This window comes from Puccinia triticina, chromosome 7A, assembly GCF_026914185.1.
Source record: "Puccinia triticina chromosome 7A, complete sequence".
In the NCBI taxonomy this organism is placed as follows: Eukaryota; Fungi; Basidiomycota; class Pucciniomycetes; order Pucciniales; family Pucciniaceae; genus Puccinia; species Puccinia triticina.
This window is the reverse complement of record NC_070564.1, coordinates 100,456-118,788: the sequence shown is the minus strand read 5'-3', so window position 1 is coordinate 118,788 and position 18,333 is coordinate 100,456. Positions and strand designations below refer to the sequence as shown.

General features: G+C 46.3%; 4 protein-coding genes across 4 annotated transcripts; 2 read left to right on the top strand and 2 right to left on the bottom strand.

Annotated features, from left to right (window-relative positions):
- Positions 1-3,980: 3,980 nt before the first annotated feature.
- Positions 3,981-6,459, bottom strand: PtA15_7A15 (uncharacterized protein; the record flags this gene model as incomplete). The annotated part of the gene is made up of 10 exons (XM_053170737.1): positions 3,981-4,140; positions 4,233-4,488; positions 4,603-4,617; positions 4,710-5,028; positions 5,124-5,261; positions 5,336-5,508; positions 5,580-6,049; positions 6,125-6,142; positions 6,227-6,247; positions 6,320-6,459. The coding sequence occupies 10 exons, from the start codon at positions 6,457-6,459 to the stop codon at positions 3,981-3,983; spliced, it is 1,710 nt and encodes a 569-aa protein (XP_053021844.1).
- Positions 6,460-6,626: 167 nt separating this feature from the next.
- On the top strand, positions 6,627-7,783 carry PtA15_7A14 (uncharacterized protein; the record flags this gene model as incomplete). Its single annotated transcript, XM_053170726.1, has 3 exons — positions 6,627-6,799; positions 6,871-7,258; positions 7,334-7,783. 3 exons carry the CDS (start codon positions 6,627-6,629, stop codon positions 7,781-7,783), a joined length of 1,011 nt encoding a protein of 336 aa, XP_053021843.1.
- A 583-nt stretch (positions 7,784-8,366) lies between these two features.
- PtA15_7A13 (uncharacterized protein) lies at positions 8,367-10,756 on the bottom strand (the record flags this gene model as incomplete). The annotated part of the gene is made up of 6 exons (XM_053170715.1): positions 8,367-8,399; positions 8,494-8,614; positions 8,691-8,829; positions 8,896-9,155; positions 9,230-9,449; positions 9,610-10,756. 6 exons carry the CDS (start codon positions 10,754-10,756, stop codon positions 8,367-8,369), a joined length of 1,920 nt encoding a protein of 639 aa, XP_053021842.1.
- A 1,157-nt stretch (positions 10,757-11,913) lies between these two features.
- On the top strand, positions 11,914-12,699 carry PtA15_7A12 (uncharacterized protein; the record flags this gene model as incomplete). Its single annotated transcript, XM_053170704.1, has 3 exons — positions 11,914-11,935; positions 12,013-12,050; positions 12,127-12,699. 3 exons carry the CDS (start codon positions 11,914-11,916, stop codon positions 12,697-12,699), a joined length of 633 nt encoding a protein of 210 aa, XP_053021841.1.
- Between the last annotated feature and the right edge of the window lie 5,634 nt (positions 12,700-18,333).

Genomic DNA, 18,333 nt, shown 5'->3' with positions numbered 1-18,333 from the left:
TACAATCTTATTTGATCCTCAGCATCATCGTCTTCAGAAAGCAACTTGTCCAAGCCAACACTATTATTGCTGGAAGTATTCTTCCCCTTTGCACTTGCAGTTCCAAAAGGTCGGAGGATCCCATGAACTATCAAGTTCAGGATGCGTGCAAAGCACTGGATCCAATGCGCCTCACCTCGGGAACGTGGCCACTTGCGCTCCTTCAGCTCTCGGACCATAACATGATTGTTTGTGGCATTATTACTAACGATTCCACATATCTAAATTGTAATTTGTCAGTGTAGAAGTTGAACAGTCAACAAAAAAAAGGGCAGACCTTTTCTTGAATGTTAAACTTCTCCACAACCAAACTGACTGTCTTCGTCAAGTAATTGCCTGTGTGGCTTTGAGAGAGTCGGAAAAAATCTAGAGGCATGGCCTCTAGATCTACCTTGCCCGTACCATCTTCAGCTAATCAATATATTACTATACCTAAGATATAAAAACCGTTAGGGGACTGCCTCAAATCAACCCCTAGATATAATGCACCTTGGTGTGCCTGATAAACAGAAAACCGGTGTGGAACTCTCACACAAAGGGTGAGTAGAGCTTGGAGGTGAATATGTAAAGTATCACGTATGTTAAACCTTGTAGGTGTTTTGAGATTTGAGGCAATTTTAGAAGAGGGCAAATTTAGAATAGAGCTAATTTTGAAGTGATCAATTTCTGAAGGGGGCAATTTATGAAGCTAATATTTCAAAGTGATGAATGCTCTATATGTAAATATTTAAACTAATGCAGACATGGGGAAAAGAAACAAGAAGGGGCAAGGAAGGCCTCCTTTTATAGAGGAAAACTCGTCTGAGAGTGATTTTTAGATGTGTGAAATAATAAGCAGTGTGAAATAATAATCAGAAGGTATGAAAGAAGAATTTAATATATTGTGAAAAGAAATAGCTACTTTGGGAAAGCTGTACTGTGAGTAGTGAAAAATATACCACATTAGGAAGGTGTTGTGAAATAAAATACTCCTGGCTTTCACTCTAATTACTTAGACTAGATTTAAGCTTTAAAATATAACCAGATTGGGAATTTAATATGTAGAGATGATCATATCTGCAATGTGTGAAGACAGAACCTGGTAATTATGATGTGTGAGTCTGGTGATATATCAGCCCTTTTCAATAGTTCCTCTCCGGGCATCCCAACCTTTTTGTTTTGTTTTTATTACTGTTTAACATGCTTGGGATTTTTCAGTATTTTTATAGGGGCTTGGAAAAACAACTCCCAAGTCTTAGGAAAGCAACTCCCAGAATTAAATGATGTCCATCTGACTGCTCCTGGCAGTCTTGACACAATCACCCGGATCAAATATTTGGTGGCAGCCTTTTTGGGAGTTGTTTTACAAATCACAATACCACAATTGGGATCTTTCAAGATATTTTCCCCAATTTTGAAACTGCTTTGCTGCAGAAATTGCAGTGGTCTTGGTGGCTGCTGTCACTGAACTATGCTGAAAGTAGTGGCCTGTCTGCTGAACTATTGATTTTTTGCTTGGGGAAAAACCAGGGAACCACTACTTTCAGTGTTAGAGCAGCAATAATCCCGTTACACTACTGCTTTTTGGGCTGCCTTTGTAAACTACAAAAATAAGAAGGGTGTTCAAAGTTGAAATCATAACACTTTTGAGTCAAAATTCTTTTTTACCATTTTAGAATCTTGTGATATAGAAGCAATCAAAATTTTGTGTTGAAAAATACTGAAAAATCAACAATAGGGGGTATCAAATATAAAAAATCCACAGTTAGAAACCAGTCAACTAGACAAAAATAGGACTTTCTGTTGGCTAAAATGCTTGATCTGGAGGGGAATGGTAAATCAGCTTACTGCTGGTGAAAATTGAACAAAATCAAACTTTCACCTGCAAATAAGGTTTAACACCCCCGTCTAAATCAAGCCATTTAGGTAACAGGAAGTCCTTCAATATGCAGATGTATCATGTAGTAAAACATAGAAATAATCTGCTTTATGATGAAGGTGTGGTGATGGAAACAGGGATTCTCCCAGCAAAACCTTGGGTCTGGCTCACACAAAAAAAGAGTTTTAGTTAAGTCCCTCCAGGACCCCTGGAAACCCCCTATAGAGATGGGTAACCAAAATGTAAGATTTCTTTTGGCCAAAAACCAAAAAAGGGCACTCAAACCCCCCTATTTATCTAACTTAACACAAGTCCCTTGCTTTGGAGGGCCTGGGTGTAGCCTGGGCTGGCGCAAAGCGCAAGCCTCCAAAGGAGGCACTTGGGACTAATGTCAATTTTTTGGCCTGAGAGCTTGGGGCTGTTTGCCAGGGAAAATGTTACCCTCACATTTGCCCCACCTTCCTGGAGGAAAACCCTTCAGCCAAAACAACCGGCTGAAATGCCTGATTTTTCTATATCTTCCCGCACTAGATAGATCACCCAGGGTTGTCAACTTCTCCATCAATAAATTATTGAAGTTTTCAATTTGCTGTGTGTTTGTACTACCTGAGTATGTAACTGTTATATGGATCTGTGGCTGATATGCCCCCTGTGCCAATTGAACAAGGTGCCTCCAAGAGAGACCCTCACTCAAATGCCAGGGAATGGATACTTTTAGCCCAAAGTATGACAAAATAAAAGTTATGGCCATAAAGCCAAGATGCTAGACTATGTGCCAAAGTTCACAGCATATTAATTGGCTTGATGGATTGGGAGTTACAAGTGTCTGAGTTACAAAAAGGCAAAAAAGTCACAGCTCTGGCCACAGCTGGGACTTTACTCACAAGCCCCTCTTTGAGAGGCTTGCTTCGCGAGGCGCCTCCCCCGGCCCCTGAAACGAAGGGATTGTGCTAAGCTAGTGTCAGCACTCTGCGTGCTCAGACAGCGCAGACCGCCGACAAGGAGCCGCTATCGCGTCTCCTCCGGCATGAAGCGCGGCAAAGAGACCGCGAATGTCCAGAAAGTCAGCAAGCGGCGTAGTTACCACTACGTCGACAGGTACTGAATCATTCAGATGTAGTTGAGTACGGTTATGCCCGCTTAACAGCGGGCAGGAAGAAGGAAGAAGAGGAGGTTGAGAAGTCGAGCCTCAATTCTCCCCTATAGTAAGGGGACTCTCGGAAAGAGTTTTCCCCCAGAGTTTTTTGGTACCAAGCCCGTCTACATTGCTGAAAGATCAGCGATTGGGGCCTTTACCTCTAGAACTCCCATCTTTTCATTTACTCAACTTCCTTGATTCACAACCCTTCGACCTTCCCTCCATCTCCACCAACCTTCACGCGCAACTCCCCTCGGCCTTCGACTTACCTCCCGGATACTAGTAAGTCTCCGACCAAGTAAGTTCGAGAGGCTCTCCTCCTTTCTACTCTCTCCTTTTCCGGCCGTCTGGATCCTCTAGATCCCAGCGAGAATCCTTTTCCGCTAGGCCCCTCTTGCACAAGAGGTGTGGCTCCTCCTCCCGCCTAGACGGTTGAGTAGAGATAGACTACGGTCTACTTGTTTTAGTTGTTTTCCGCCTCGCCAGCGCTGTCCTCATTGATACTCAGTATCAAGATCATTCAGGGTAACGCCACCTTAGAGACGTACCCTGACAGCTAGCCTATTTATAACATATAATTTTTATCATTTTTGGGAGTCGGCCAACTAAGAACCATCTGCCAGTTTGGCAGTCAAACAAAGTGCATGCATGCAACCAGCCAAATGCTACACGAGCCGCAGGAGGCTGGGACGTTGTTCTAATTTCATGAAGCCAACATACCTATCATGCTTATCAGAGAGTCTACTTGGAAAGGGTGCTTGACCTCACAGTTGAACACGCAACAGCTTCGTGGTCGCATGGTCAGTGAGGGAGGGGTAAATGATTATTTCAAAATTGATGATTTTTTTTGTTGTTGTCCATGTAACGGTTGTATATTCGTTCAAGCTAATAATGGAGCAAGGGAACTCGGAGCCCAAGGCATGAACAACAATAAAATCTTGCATGCTAGAACTCTAGAATTCCGGTGGTAGATCTATAACCATCGAAGATACAAATCCCGTTCATGGGTATGTACTGTCCCGTAGTCAGTTTGATGACTTCTTGAGCAACCAATCCTCCCACCAAGCTCGCAATATGAGGTAATTCACTTCCAGCGGACCGGATCCTGTTTAAGGAAAATACAAGGGGGAAGACAAGTCAAGCAGGGTAAATCTATCTGCCCCACCTAAGAAAAAAAAAACATAAATGGATGCCTACATTTCCTTCAATACTTTCTCCAGTTTTCCCGGCACTTTATTCTCATCATCACCCAGGTTAACCCATCCGCGATGTTTTAACCAACCGAGTGCAAACTTTGAAAGTCTATCGAAATCTTCTTGTTCTTGTCCTTTCCGCATCCCAGGATATTCACCCATGTTCACTGATCTGTAGGCAGACAGGGCTGCGAATGCCAAGTACCAATGTACGACATATTCGACATTCCCAGGCTCGCACTCTTTCGTAAACTTGGGGACTGAGCAGGTCATGCCAAGTTTGATCGTTTTCGGGTCAGGTTAACAAAAAAAAAAAAAAAAAGTTTAACGTTGAATGTGAGGTATTTGTTTTGCACATCAATCATAAAACTCACTCAGATCCTTCGGTTCTTTAGAATATGCGCTTCCCTCGATCCAACGTATATGGGCGGAGTTTCTAACAAAGGTCTCGGCCATTTCAGGAGACACATCAAAAAGGGACCTTCGGCATATCCGTAACGCGTTATATTCTCCTCGAATTCTGTAGATTCTTCCCGAATTGATTGTCTGGTGTCTCGCATAATGTTGTTGAATGTTTCTAAGTCTTCCGAAGCTTGTTGGCGATATATTGATTGCAACTTGGTATAGTTTTTCGTATCGGACTTCATGTCCGGAAGGACTCCGGGCAAAGGCAAGTGGTGGTTGGCATTCTGCTTTACAAATGCTTGTAAACTTTTCACTAGTAGCCAAAATCTGCCGTCAAACCAGGGTATTTTATCACAATGAGGATTCTTGAATAATTCTTCAATGTGTTCGGGCACCTGGTAGAACAATTAGATCGAGTTAAGTTTGAGCTCACGTCCTGGATTATTATTGAAGCTGAGACGACTTGTCCGGAAAAAAACAGAACTCTGACTTTGGTTGGTTGACAGGCTTTCCAAATCATCTCAACCGCTTCATCGAAGTTTTCTTCATCGGCATTTCTCTTCTCGGCCAAGATCATTTCCTTCAGCTCATCCCGTTCAGCGGGGGTTGCAGGCAAATTCCCGTGATGCTAGCATCAAAGCATGCAAATTTGATCGAGGTAAGTGTGGAGATTTTCATGGAATATATTCATGTCACACTGACTTTTGATTTGAAGATGTCTAAAAAGTGGATGACGATCACAACCGCTGGGATGTGAGCATGGTCACGATTGTCCATCTTGTCCATCTCGAATGAGTTTACAAATTCGGATAATGATGGAAAGGGACAATCGAGGCGCAGATCGATAGAAGAAGAGTTTGAATCGGTTGGGATCACTTTTTGTTTTGGGAGAAATGATAAGTTGTTTTCTTACAAAGGAGGACTACGATAGGGATGGCGGGCTTACCAGCTTTCTCTCGAATATGGGTCCGGATCATTGCAACCAAGCCGCAAGTCTGGACCAATATCGTGGGTACGTTGAAGTCCCAGCAGTACCTACTGGTCACCTCTTCATGATCGCTGATCAATCGGACGCAGATGTGTGCTTGCCAGCCGTCGAATCCTTGTAAATCGTCAAATCCCTCGAAGTAATTCGCGTCGAGCAGTTCTTCGTTGTAGTCAGCTCCTTTATAAGGTGGGGGTAGTTCGCCAAGCAACCGGCAGCATTCTTTCGATCGATTTCGACCCAAGCTTTCTTGGTCCAAGAAAAAGTGATGGCCTATGTCTGCTTTTCGGACTTGTTGATCGTCAAACATGTCTAGACATTTTACTCCTGATAAAATCAAATTCTTGGCGATCTGTGATGATGTAGCCGAACAATCACATATCTTCACTGCTGCCTTTCCGATCCGTTTTTGGCCTGAGCTCTGCCATAGCCTGTTCTTGCAAGGGAACGATTGGTTGATCATCAGCCTAAGATGCAGGTGAGACAGTCGAAGGATATAGGCTTACCTCAATTGTCTATCATATCTGGAGGGTCATAATTTGTTGTGAAATCAATGTTGGACTGCACATCTGTAGACAAATTTTGTAGGACGGCTTCCTCGAACGTACAACTGGGCTTCCCGGTTGGGGCTTCATCAAGGGTATGCAGCCAGTCAGCAAGAAGTAGCACTCGGTAGAACAAGAGGTGGGGTTCATTCTTACCGCTCTGTGCTAGGACTGATGAAAGCAGGCTCCGGGGAATCCTCCGGCTGTTCCTCTCCTTCTTGTATCTTCCGGACCTTCTCGGGTAACTCTCGCAGGGCGTCGTGAACAGCGGCTTCGGCTTCGAGATTTCTTTTCATCGTGGTGGGTGTTGACTTTGAGGGTGGTTTTCCCGGAGAGTGCGCTGTGGCCCGGGGGGTGCACTGTGGCCACCCCGAGGCCCCCGAAGTCACCCAACCACCACTGAGATCACCCGCCAACTGGGAACCGACCCCCACCCAACCCAACCCAACCCACCTCCGACAGAATGATGCTCAGGGCTGCCAGTACCAAGACCATCCTCCGACTCGCCAAGCCAGCAGCAGTCAACCAGCAGCTCAGCCGGACATTCGCCTCTCAAACCTTGCTCTCTCGAACCGACTTCCAGAACAAATCGACGAGCGAACTCAGGGAAGAACTCTCGAAACGGGGCATAGTCACGTGAGCAAACTGAACAAACATGTCGCACGAAACATATCACACCGATTCTGATTTCCACCATTGCTTTGAAGCGGCTCGAAGAAAAAAACGATCTTGATCGACAAGATTCTAGAGGATGAACAGAGACGGATGAGCAGCTCAGCCATCCGGGCCAAGAAAGTGGGGGGACAGCCGGCTGGAGGAAGGAGTGGGACCGAGGAACTGGCCCGCTCGAGACAGTCATCGACGAGCACATTGCCAGAGCCGGTCGTCAGCTCGCCGATCAAGGTGGCCGCCCGACTGATGAGCGAGCCCGACGGCGAGACACCCAAGTCAGCCCAGATCCAGACCGGCTCCAAATCAGCCTCCCTGGCCTCACCCGGAATCACCCTCAGGAGCGAAGGCCACCAGGCCCAGGTCTGGCCGGCTTCCATCGAGCTCCCCAGCACACCCGTCGAGGAACCCACGCGGACGACGATCGTATGAACAAATCCCCATCATAACAATCATCATCATCCATCTCCAGCTGACACATACTCACTCTATCTCTCACAGCCATTCATCCCCGATAATTGGACCTCTCACAAACAATCACATGCTCCCAAGATGGTCGAGCTCAAACCCAGCTCAGCCGAAGTCTCAACAGCCTCCCATCCGAGTACCCTGCCCGAAGGAGGGCCCTCACAGATCGTCACCGACCGATTCTCACCCTCCTCCACCCCTCGCTCCTCTTCATCCTCAGATCCGGCCCAGGGATCGACAGCCTCGAGCCAGCAGAACCCCGACCAGCTCATCCTAAACTACCTCGCCTCCATCTCCCTGCCCTCCTCGCTCGACTTCTTCTCATCCAAAGATCCTGACCAACAAGATCATGCTCCCCATCCTCATGAGCAGTTCAAGTTCGAAGACCGTCCCTTGAACGATCACGAACGAAACGGTCTCTATCAGTTACTGGCCTTCTTTGGCGGATCCTGGCTCGTCGCTGGGCTCTTTGGCGGTCATTAAGCAGTCTACGCATACATACTCAAAAAGCTGCCAATTCACAATTTGTTATATACATATTCAAAACAGTTCCGCATCTCTCTTCATCTACACTCTATCACTAGATTTATCATCATCAATTTTTTATCATGGAACAACTCAGATTAACAAACAGAAAGGCAGTGATAATTTACCTAACAGGCTAATTTCTCGCTTTGTTTCTATCCTCTGACATCCCCACTCTCATGCTCGATAATTAAACATTCAAAATCTTACAACAAAATCTACAAAGAAAACTTCTATTGAGGTTGACATATCTCTATTAGACATTGCATAAGATTGCCTAGTCAATGAAAGGTGCCTGGTTCTGCAAAGTTTCAGACTGCGGGCCTCATCTGGTCTCTTGCAAAAGCACACTGCTGATCCGCTTAGCAGCAGCCTGTTTGCAAAAGTTTATGATCTTATGATGAGGAAGTGGAAAGGATGATCCCGTTCAATCCGCTTTGGCGGCTTGTAGTAAAAACTGGACAAGTTCATTTCTTTGAATTGCAATCCATCCACTTCGTTTTTTTTTTTTTCTGAGCGAAAAAAAGATGTACATAAGTTTCTATTTGGCCAGTAAGAATTCCTTGTATACTTCCTGTGAGTGTGGGAGAGAAAGAATAATTGAAAAACTTGTCAGAACACGTATGATTTAGAGACAATACTGAGGGAATGTCGAGAGAATAGTTCACATTTTCAGTTTCATCGGTGAACGGGTATCCAAGTTTTTCTAAGAAGCTTTCGAAATGGTCTTGATCTGCGGGAGGGACTTGGATGCCAGCGAGAACTTTAGACAAGTCGCCGCCATGGTTCCTAAACCCCAGTCCGATAAGGACTGAATCAGCTAACTTTCAACAGGATCATCGATGAAGTTGACGTGAGAGCGCACCGGTAGTGGAATAGAGTGATGTTGAACTTTGTTGATTCGGATTCTGCCCCACTTAAGACCACCAAAAACTTTCTCAGTGCCCCAGGGCGCTCAGGAAAGGCAAACGATATCAGCCGTTCATTTTCGACGGCAACCCGACCTGTTTGTGGGCAGAAAGGTCAGCACCTCGACTCGGGGTTCAACTCGGGAGATGAGGAGCACTTACCGCCGATCAAATAGCGGGCGTGGCTTTTGGCCATCTCGTTATTCGAGATGTCGCGGGGCTTCATACCTAGGGGATCGTCGGAGACGGCCTGCAAGATGCCCTCGATCTCTTGTCGTCTAGCCTCGCCAGGCGAAAGCGTGGCCGAGGAGAGAGAGGAAAGGCGGAAGGAAACGAAGATGAAAGCCTGCGAGGTTGACGAGAATCTGTAGGAGAACTCGGTGACTGGACGTGGATGGAGATAAGAGTGGAGCTTGACAAAGCTGTGAATAGAGAGAGAGAGAAAAGGGATCGTCAGTCTCCTCCCCAAGAAGCTCTTCTAGTCGGGTCTACCCACCTGCCCGGCTGTTCTGGGACGATGACGCTGAGCAAAGCTTCCCTCTGCTCGCCGAGATCGGCGCGTTCGGCGACGAAGCGGAGCCGATCGAAGTCCATGTTGGCACCGCTGACGATCGAGACGAATCGCTTCCCGGAGCCGATGAGGTTGTTTTTCTGGATGTATCGTTTGACTCCAGCTACGGCGAGGGCACCAGCCGGCTCAGGGATCGATCGGGTATCTGTTAGGAGATAGAGAGCGTAAGTTGGTGTATAAAAGGTGTTGATGTGTCCGAAACGGCTGGCCTTCAAAGACATCTTTGATGGCCGCACAAAGCTCATCGTTGGTCACCAAGAGCATTTCGTCGACCAACGAGCTGCAGAGTCGGAAGGTCTCTTCACCGACGACCCGGACGGCCGTCCCGTCACTGAACAGGCCCACTTCGTTCAGCGTGAGCCGAGCCGAGCTAGCCAAGCTTTGGTTCATCGCGGGCTGATCGACGCTCTCAACGCCGATCACCTTGAGCCCGGGTGGGCCGATCTTCTTGACGTACGCTGCGATCCCGGCCAGCAATCCACCGCCGCCGACACAGACGAAGATTGCATCCAAGGTGTGCATGTCGAGCTGGTTGAGGATCTCGAGCCCGACGGTGCCCTGGCCGGCGATCACGTGTGGGTCGTCGAATGGGGGGATGTTGGTGAGCTTGTTCTCCGAGGCTAGTCGGCTACATTCTCGCTTGGCCTCGTCGAAATCGTTCCCGTGCAAGACGACCGTCGAGCCCAGCCGACCGACGTTTCGATACTTGATCGAAGGCGTGGCCAGAGGCATGACGATGGTGGCTTTGATCCCTAGGGCTTTGGCTGACATTGCGACGCCTTGGGCATGATTCCCTGTTGTTGATTGGGCGAGCAGCAGGCGGGGGATGGTCAGTCTCCCGGCGATCAGGAGCACGCTTGGACACGCACCTGCGCTGGATGCGATGACCCCGCTGACTTTTTCTTCGGGGCGGAGATGGGCCATCAAGTTATACGCGCCGCGTATCTGGAGCGGAATGGAGGGGAGAGACGGTCGGGGTGAGCTTGAGGCATGGTGGGGGAGAGGAGGAGAGAGGGGAGTGACTTTGAAGCTGAAGACAGGCTGGAGGTCCTCTCTCTTCATCCCGATCCACACTCCGAAGCGGTCGCTGAGGTTGACGGCATGGGTGAGCGGTGTTTCCTTGACGACCTCGTAGACCTTCGAGCTGAGGATGAGCTGGATGTAGTCCGGCGTGCCGTCGGCGAGCCGCTGGCGCTCGGGGATCCTGGCGTAGAGATGGGTGGGGGGGCCGGCGGGGGTGCCCTGCTTGGGCGAGGGCAGTGCGGGTTGGAGGGAGGTGGCCGAGGGCAGGGCGGTGTCCCTGCTCGGCCAGTCAGCCGCCGCCCGGCAGAACCGGAAGCTTCGGAATCGGAGAACCCACTCACATCGCGCTCGGTCCAGTCCGGATCGGCAGGTTCCAGCCAGCAGCGGCGTCGGCGTCGGCGGTTCTGCAAGAAAGATGGCGCGGACCATCGCAGCTCAGCCTCGCGTCGCCAGGGCACCTCCAGCCAGAAACTCACCCAAAAGAGACGAGGGCGGCCTTGAAGTTGAATAAACCTATTTATTTATTCAAACAACCTGCAAGACTGGATGTAGTCGGCTCGGCCGCAGTTGATGAATAAGCCCGAAAGCCTGCTGATATGTATCCGGCAGAGTCACAACAACCTCCCCGCCCTCTCCGGAATATCGGACAGCTCATCAAAGGGCAATACATATTCAAAAATTACGAAGCTGGATCTTCGCCATCAGCCCTTCTCGAGCTGAAGAAAATATATTCCACCCCCATCATAAAATCGCTCTAGCCCATCATGCTACGCGAAGATGGTGGCAGTGAAAAAAGGTATTTACCACAACTGAAAAATGTGATTTTTTTTTCTTTCTCTTTCTACTTCACTTGCGGGAGCATGGAGCTCATATCTCCTCCCTCTGAAGGCCGGAACCTTTCTATCTGATCTAAAATAGTGCAATTCTCTGGATCCAATGGCTTCAATTCATCAATGCAGCGGTGTCTGCAAAGTCAGACCAAATGCTCTGATTCCGACTCTTCCGAGCTCCAGTTCATCCCGTTTGGATGACCCCAGTTTAATTAAACTTTATAACGAGTAACATAACAGACTGCTTGCCATCCCTTGACACATCCATGAATCTGGCTTAGACAACATGATCACGGTGAAGTCTTATACATACTTCACGCCGAGACATCGGGCGTCGAGTTGTTTTTAGGGGATCCTTAATAACCTTTCGTCAGATCTTCCGTGTTTTTAGTGCGCCTGCATACAAATTGGCACTCGGTAATTGATGGAAGTGGAGTGAGCTTGACCTTCCCCAAAAGGTTGAAGATAGAACACTCAAGTAGGACTACTCCAAGAGACATTTCATCGCTCCCTGAACATCCTGGAGTCATGCACTCTTATCTTGTACCTAAATACTTATTTAGTGTACCTTCAACATTTTTTGTTGTTGTTGTCGACTGGCGAAGTTTGTTTGCCAACCGCCCGGCACATGCTGGCACAATCTGGCCATCGGTCGGCTGACGAGGCTCTATCTATAATGGGCTCCTCAAGAGATAATCCAGAGGTAAATTGCCCATGCCGCGATGATACAAAATAAACCTGTGGAAGACACCTTTAATGCTCAACACTCGACCGGCTGGTCAGTCAGTTGATTCTTACAGGATAACTGCGTGGCATCGCCCGGGTGCGAGTATTCTTATGATGATTTCATCCTAGGCATGTATGTCAATGAGCAGAACCACCCGCTGACATCAGTAAGCCGGCGTATAACGCTCCGCTCGATCCGTTGGTCCACCCGTCATCGTTCCTCATTATCCCCCCCACCCCCAGGCAGAAGTAATGGAGTTCCACCAAACCTTTTCCCGCCAACTAAATCAACCAGCCCTCCAAGTCAAACTTCCTTCATCTCATAAAATCTTATCCCGCAACATGAGATTCACCAACAAAAGCCCATTCCTAGTAGTCCTACTACTCACCACCGCCGGCTTACCGACCCAACCCTCATTGGGCCCGAACAGCCTTGAAGACGATCCAGATATGGACCTCGAAGGGATGTTGATCGACGACGGGCCGAACAACGCCACCAGCCCTCCGCCCTCGGTTTTACCGAGTCTCACATTCACCTCAGCTCTCGAGTTGCAGCCCCCTCATCCAATCTCTCTTGGCACTGCCTCGCCAGTCACCCTCCCGCCAGTCAGCCCAACGACCACATCACTCCCCAAGGCGAATGGCACATCACCTTCACTCACCACCAGCGGAATCGGCCAGGTCGTGGCAACTCAAACCGCACTACCTGCAGTCCCGAGAAACTCTGGTTCTCGAAGATTGAACCTCACTTTCTCGAATCTGCTGGGAGCAGTGATCTGCCTTGGAAGTACATGGGGACCTATCAGATTACTCTAGAGGACTGCTTTCATTTATTTGTGAGCTGTGTTTTTATCTGCTGGAAACCCAGAGGTCCGTGCTAACTAACCTGATCTGGACGATCAACCAAACAGGGCGAACGCGGGGTGTTGGTGCTGCGCGGGTATTTGCTAGGGTCAAATATCTGGATGACAATCACGCTTCGCAATCTTCTTAGCTCCTATTCAGCCTCCTCCCATATTATGCTTAGTTTTAGATGTGATCCACAAGCACTTCTCATCACCCACTCCAAATAAGATCCGAAACGAAATTACAAATATTATAATCGCGAATTCAAACAGGATGGGGTTCTATCAGAAGCGCTTTCTGACATATCATTAAACCCCTGTAATCAACTCTTCCTTTTGTTTTCCTGTGACATATTGTCCAATTGTCTCACTCTCATTCAGACAAGATGGTTTAAAGCTTTAAAATGTTGTGTTGGTGCTTGGTTTGGAGAAGATCAACAGAAGGCTATAGTAGAAGGTACTTGAAGATGGGACGCTTGGGCTGACCGTATGGCCAGTTGTATTAAGTTTCAATGGATTGGTATCAAAGTGAGGAGACATTGTGTTTTGATCAGAAAGAGAAGGTCACATTTTCTGGAGCATGCATCATAATCAAGTCTTTTTCTTGCCTTCACATGTGTTGTACTCCCTCTAATGCAAGGGCTAGGATCCTTTTGGAACCCTGTTGTCAGTGCTGTTCATATGACTGAGGCTTGTCAATTTCACTTCTGATTAATCAGATAACTGTTGCAAATGAGAAAACTTTTTGGGTAGCCTGTCAGATATTCAATCATTGATCTCAACAAAAAAGAAGCAAAGTAGTTTCTAGATGAAAACTTTTGGGGATTAGAATTAAAAATGTAAAGAGGAAAAAGACTTACTTTACAAACATGTGTTGTGTTGGTGAAAGTGTGAATATTTTAAACTAGCAGAGTGATTAAACAGTATTAAAGATTTGAACATCATGGTGTAGTTTCTTTGCAATCAATTTGTTATTAGCTCACCAGGAAAATAAAATGGTCAGTTGATGACAAGTGACATCACACCAGCTCCAGCCAGCTACCCACTGTCTAACCAATATCTATCCACTATCTACCACAATCTCCCAACATCTCCTCAACTTCCAAAATTTACCAAGGAGGTCCTGTTCAGTTTTTGATGAGCCCAACTGATCCTCAGTCCTGTCCAGCTCATACTCAGCTTTGGTACCCAGCTCATACTCAGCTCATACTCAGCTTTTTCACGCAGCTCCCTCTCAGAATTGGAATAAAGCTGGAATAAAGCCTTTTGACCAGTACTTGCTCAGGTGATGCTCAGCTTTGTACTAGTCCTGGCGCAGCTGATGCTCAGCTTTGTACCAGTCCTTGCTCAGCCTTTTCCTAGTCCTGTCCCAGCTGATGCTAAGCTTTGACCCAGTCCTGGGCCAGCTGGCCAGCTGATGCTCAGCTGAGCCAGGCCAGTGAAAAAGATGGGAATCAGCTTGGACAGGACCAGAGCTGAAAATCAGCTAGGCTAGGGCCAAAGCTGAGCATCAGCTGAGCCACGGCCAAGGCTGAGCATCAGCTGTGCCAGGGCCAAAGATGATCATCAGGTGGCCAGTGCCACAGCTGAGCATCATCTGGGCCAGGGCAAGAACTGAGCATCAGCTGAGCCAGGGTAAAAGCTGAGCATCAGCTGGGCCAGGGCAAAGCTGAGCATCATCTGGTTTTGCCACATTGAGTGCTTTGATCCTGACACCTCTCATGCGAGCCCTAGATGTGCTGGTGGAGAGGAGCAGCATTGGAGCAGTGTCATGTCACTTGCCATCAAGTGGCTACTTTTTTTTCCTGGTGTAGGGGGTTTCAAAGTTGGCCAGATGAATGAACTTGAACACCAAGTTGCAAAAGTGCATGCAAGCCACACTGTACTACACCCCCCAAGTCTTCTTGAATGTTTTTTTGAAATTTGGTTTTCAATAAAAGCCTTGTACACCAACTTGCAAAAGTGCATGCAAGTTGTGCATGGCCAACTTTGAATCCCCCTATTAGTGGCTTCCAAGGTGATCTTGGTTATTCCTTCTTTCATTTCCCTGTCAAGATATGATTTACAATACAAGAACCTCCACCCACTCATACAACTCTTGCTGAGCACTATTTTTCAGACCAAGAAGCTCATTATCAAGTTCATTCAAAGCCCCAATCTTGTAGAAACAAAATAGAGCATCAATCAATTTTCCAACTCTTGCAGAAAGAAACATCAAGGGTACCTCCCTACTTTTGTGGTCTAAGTTGATCCTGATTCATGTTTCATAAGAGTGGAAGTCTTGTGGATTTTTCTCAGAATAATTCTTCCCAGGAGCCTTTATAGAAATGATTTTCACAATACCAGTTCCAATTCTTTCTTTGATCTTCATAACTTCTTCAAAATCTTCAGGTAGAAAATTTTCTAAACAATCAGAAGTGGTTGTTATTGAAGACTTTAAGCTAATTTGTCCATCTCCAGTTGCTTGTAGTGAAGCTGCTTCATCTTTGTTTCTATGGTGTTTTCCAAAACCTTTTTTTTTTTTGCTTTTTTCTGCTCTCTACCACAGAGCCTTGGTTCACTCCCAGAATGCATCAGTTTCTCAAATTGATATTTTTCATCCTCTTTTTGTTGTTTTCCAATGTTGTAATTGGCTTTATTGACCTGATTTGCCTGCTGTTCTGTTGTGGAATGGGCAGCTGAATGGGTGAATAGATGTATGGAAATTTGATAATGATTAGTCAAAATTTTCAATATCACTGGGGAAAATCTTAACCTGATGGATATTCTCACATTCATAGCCAATTCTAGAGGAAAATGTTGCTTCTGATAAAGATAGGTTGGTTCATGAAGATATCTACTACTGGAAAGGCATTGTATTGCATTTTAAATTAATAATACTCCCTCTGAAGGTTTAAAATTTAAATCCCATCAGATAAATCAAGTGAAATGGATAGATTTATTATTTCCAATTACTTACCATGTGGAGTACAACATATGGGTTTTGCCCGTGAATTTCAGCTTCAAACAGAATATCAAGGGTATTGGTGTCCAGATCTGGTTCTGCCCAAGGTGTGTCAATTTCAAATTCATTTAAAATCCAGTAGAATCTACAGGATCGGATTTCATAATGCTTCTCAATGGGTTTTGGGGAGGAAATGGATGCAAAGCCACCGGTGTAAGACTCAAAAGTGGTAATGAAACCCTTTTGCTGAATGGTGAAGGGTATGATCAACGAAGGGTAGTTACGTTACGTTGCTTTATCCGCACAATTTTGGTAACATAACTACCCCCATTATCCGGCCCCCCCTGTTACTTTACTAGTAACGGGGACATTTCAGGCCCCGCGTGTAACGCAACGGGCCTCATTTTTGAGGCCCGTTATCGCGTTATCCCCCGGATAACGCAATAACGGACCATTTAAGGCTTTTTTTGCCTCATTTTTTGCCCATTCTCAGGGGCTCCACGCGTCCGGATAACGCAACAAGCATGACAAAAAGGGCTTAATTTGGTGCGCTAACGTAATTGCACCGCTGTTATGTGTAACGCATAGATAACAACAAAAATTCCGTTACGTTACCGTTATCTACGCGTTACCCGTAGCGTAACTACCCTTTGTTGGTATGATGGAGTTTCAAGCTCTACCCTTCTGTTATCAGTCAACAAGACCCACCAAGCTCAGCTTGGCAAGTTTTATTAAGTGATAGGTCTGGTCTGTTCCAGATGAAATCTGTCTGACTGGCAATGTGTAAGTGTTTTAATTAATTTGTTATAAGGGTTGAATTATTGTTATAAGGGTTGAGTTATTGTTATAAGCGTTTTAGGAATTGATTGTGAATGAGTGTTGGGTGACTTGTGAGTTCTGGGTGAGGAACTGGGGAGCAGACCACTGGGGGTGGAGAGAGCTCCTTTTATAGACAAAAAGTGGAGCCCCAAAGGGGCTTGTGGGTTAGGGTTTCAGATAATCTATACAACAGGGTGAAGGGATTTTAGCTGGTGGGAGTAGATACAAATGATGTTATAAACCCTCAGGGGCGCATGAATGGTGTCAGGATGTACAGCCAAACATTCTAAACATGCCAGGGGTGCATACATGATGTCAGAATACACAACAGAACATTCTAACACATGCATAAGGTGACAGTAGACTGCATGAGCTGTCATACAGGGGTAATTAGTGTATACACAAAGTCTGAGGCTGCAGAAACAGTGTAAATGATGTCATACTATGTATATAACGGAGTGTATTTAGCTAATATGTAATGAGTCTAGCCTGACAGGGAGATGTATGTTTGTATCCTGTGATATGTATAAGTGTACCACTGTGAAACTTGGGTTGAGGCAGGTGACAGCTGGGTTACTGGGGCTGACCGTGTGATAGGTGTCCATGAGGTGTAACTTCCACACTAGAGGGGGCCCAGGGGTGCTTTCAGTGGTGACTACATAGGGGTGAGATTGGTCGTAGAATCCATTCATGGGGTCCATTTTGTGGTATCTTGAGGCCTAGTATGAGTAATTATGTGGCATAGAAAAAACTTTTTATTTTCCCACTTTTCTATCTACCACAGTGGGTTCTCACATTCAAATTTCAGGCTGAGCTCATCAGCGCGCAAAGGCAGAAAGAAGAGGTTGAATACTTAGACATCAACCAAAGCAGACCAAATATGCGGACTGCTGCAGTGAGTATTTCTCTATGCATCTAGTCTTTCGCATACATCTTAAGCTCTAGTTCAAGAGGCTGGAGATCCAGAAAGAATCCTCATCCTGAAATATATCTAGAACCCCCAGATCTCATATTCTGCTCCCCAGAACAGACCTTAAAATCATGTATGAAGCAGACTTGGCAGAATCAGAGTACAGGAGTTTTTTTGTTTCTTAACCTTAATACTTGATTTTGGGTTTAAATATCATTCCAATTGCATGTCACCAAGTCCATGCTTCAATTGCCATCATCACATTTTGTTGATCACTGAATTCTCATTGTTTAAGTGTATTCACCAGGGAAGCTTGGGGGGCACTTACCAGGGAGTGCCTTACCTTGAATTGTTTTCATAAATTGGTGCAATGTCTACTACATCATATGTATAATCAAAAATGAAATGATATCCAACTATATATGAAGTATCCATAACTCAGCTGGAAATTTTCTGTAACTCAGTAGTAACTAAACTGGACCACAGAACACAAAATGTCTGTAAGCAAAGTTTAACTAAAGTGCAAAGCACCACTCACACATTGTTTGTACCAGAGGGTGACATCAATCTGAATGGTGTGTTGAAATTCCAGTGTTACCGGTCTCTCCCTATTCTGCTTTCCCTTCCCTGTCACACTTGTCCACTCCCTGTCACTCCCTCACTCCCTCGTGATTGCATATGCATAGTTCACCTTCTGTCCCACATTCTGGCCCCTCCACTTGTAATAGCTTATATATCCATGGCTTAGACAGAAATAACACCCATCTGCTCTTCTGCGCCCATTTCCCTGAGGTCTTGACAGTATACAACCTCCTGTAGCGTGTGCGCTTTTCCGCCACGCAAGCTAGCAGTACCTTTTTCCCTCTTTGAGGGCTCTGTTGGCCCCTTTTGTTGTTTTCACTCAGAGTCCTTCTGAGTTTGTTGTTCCTTGG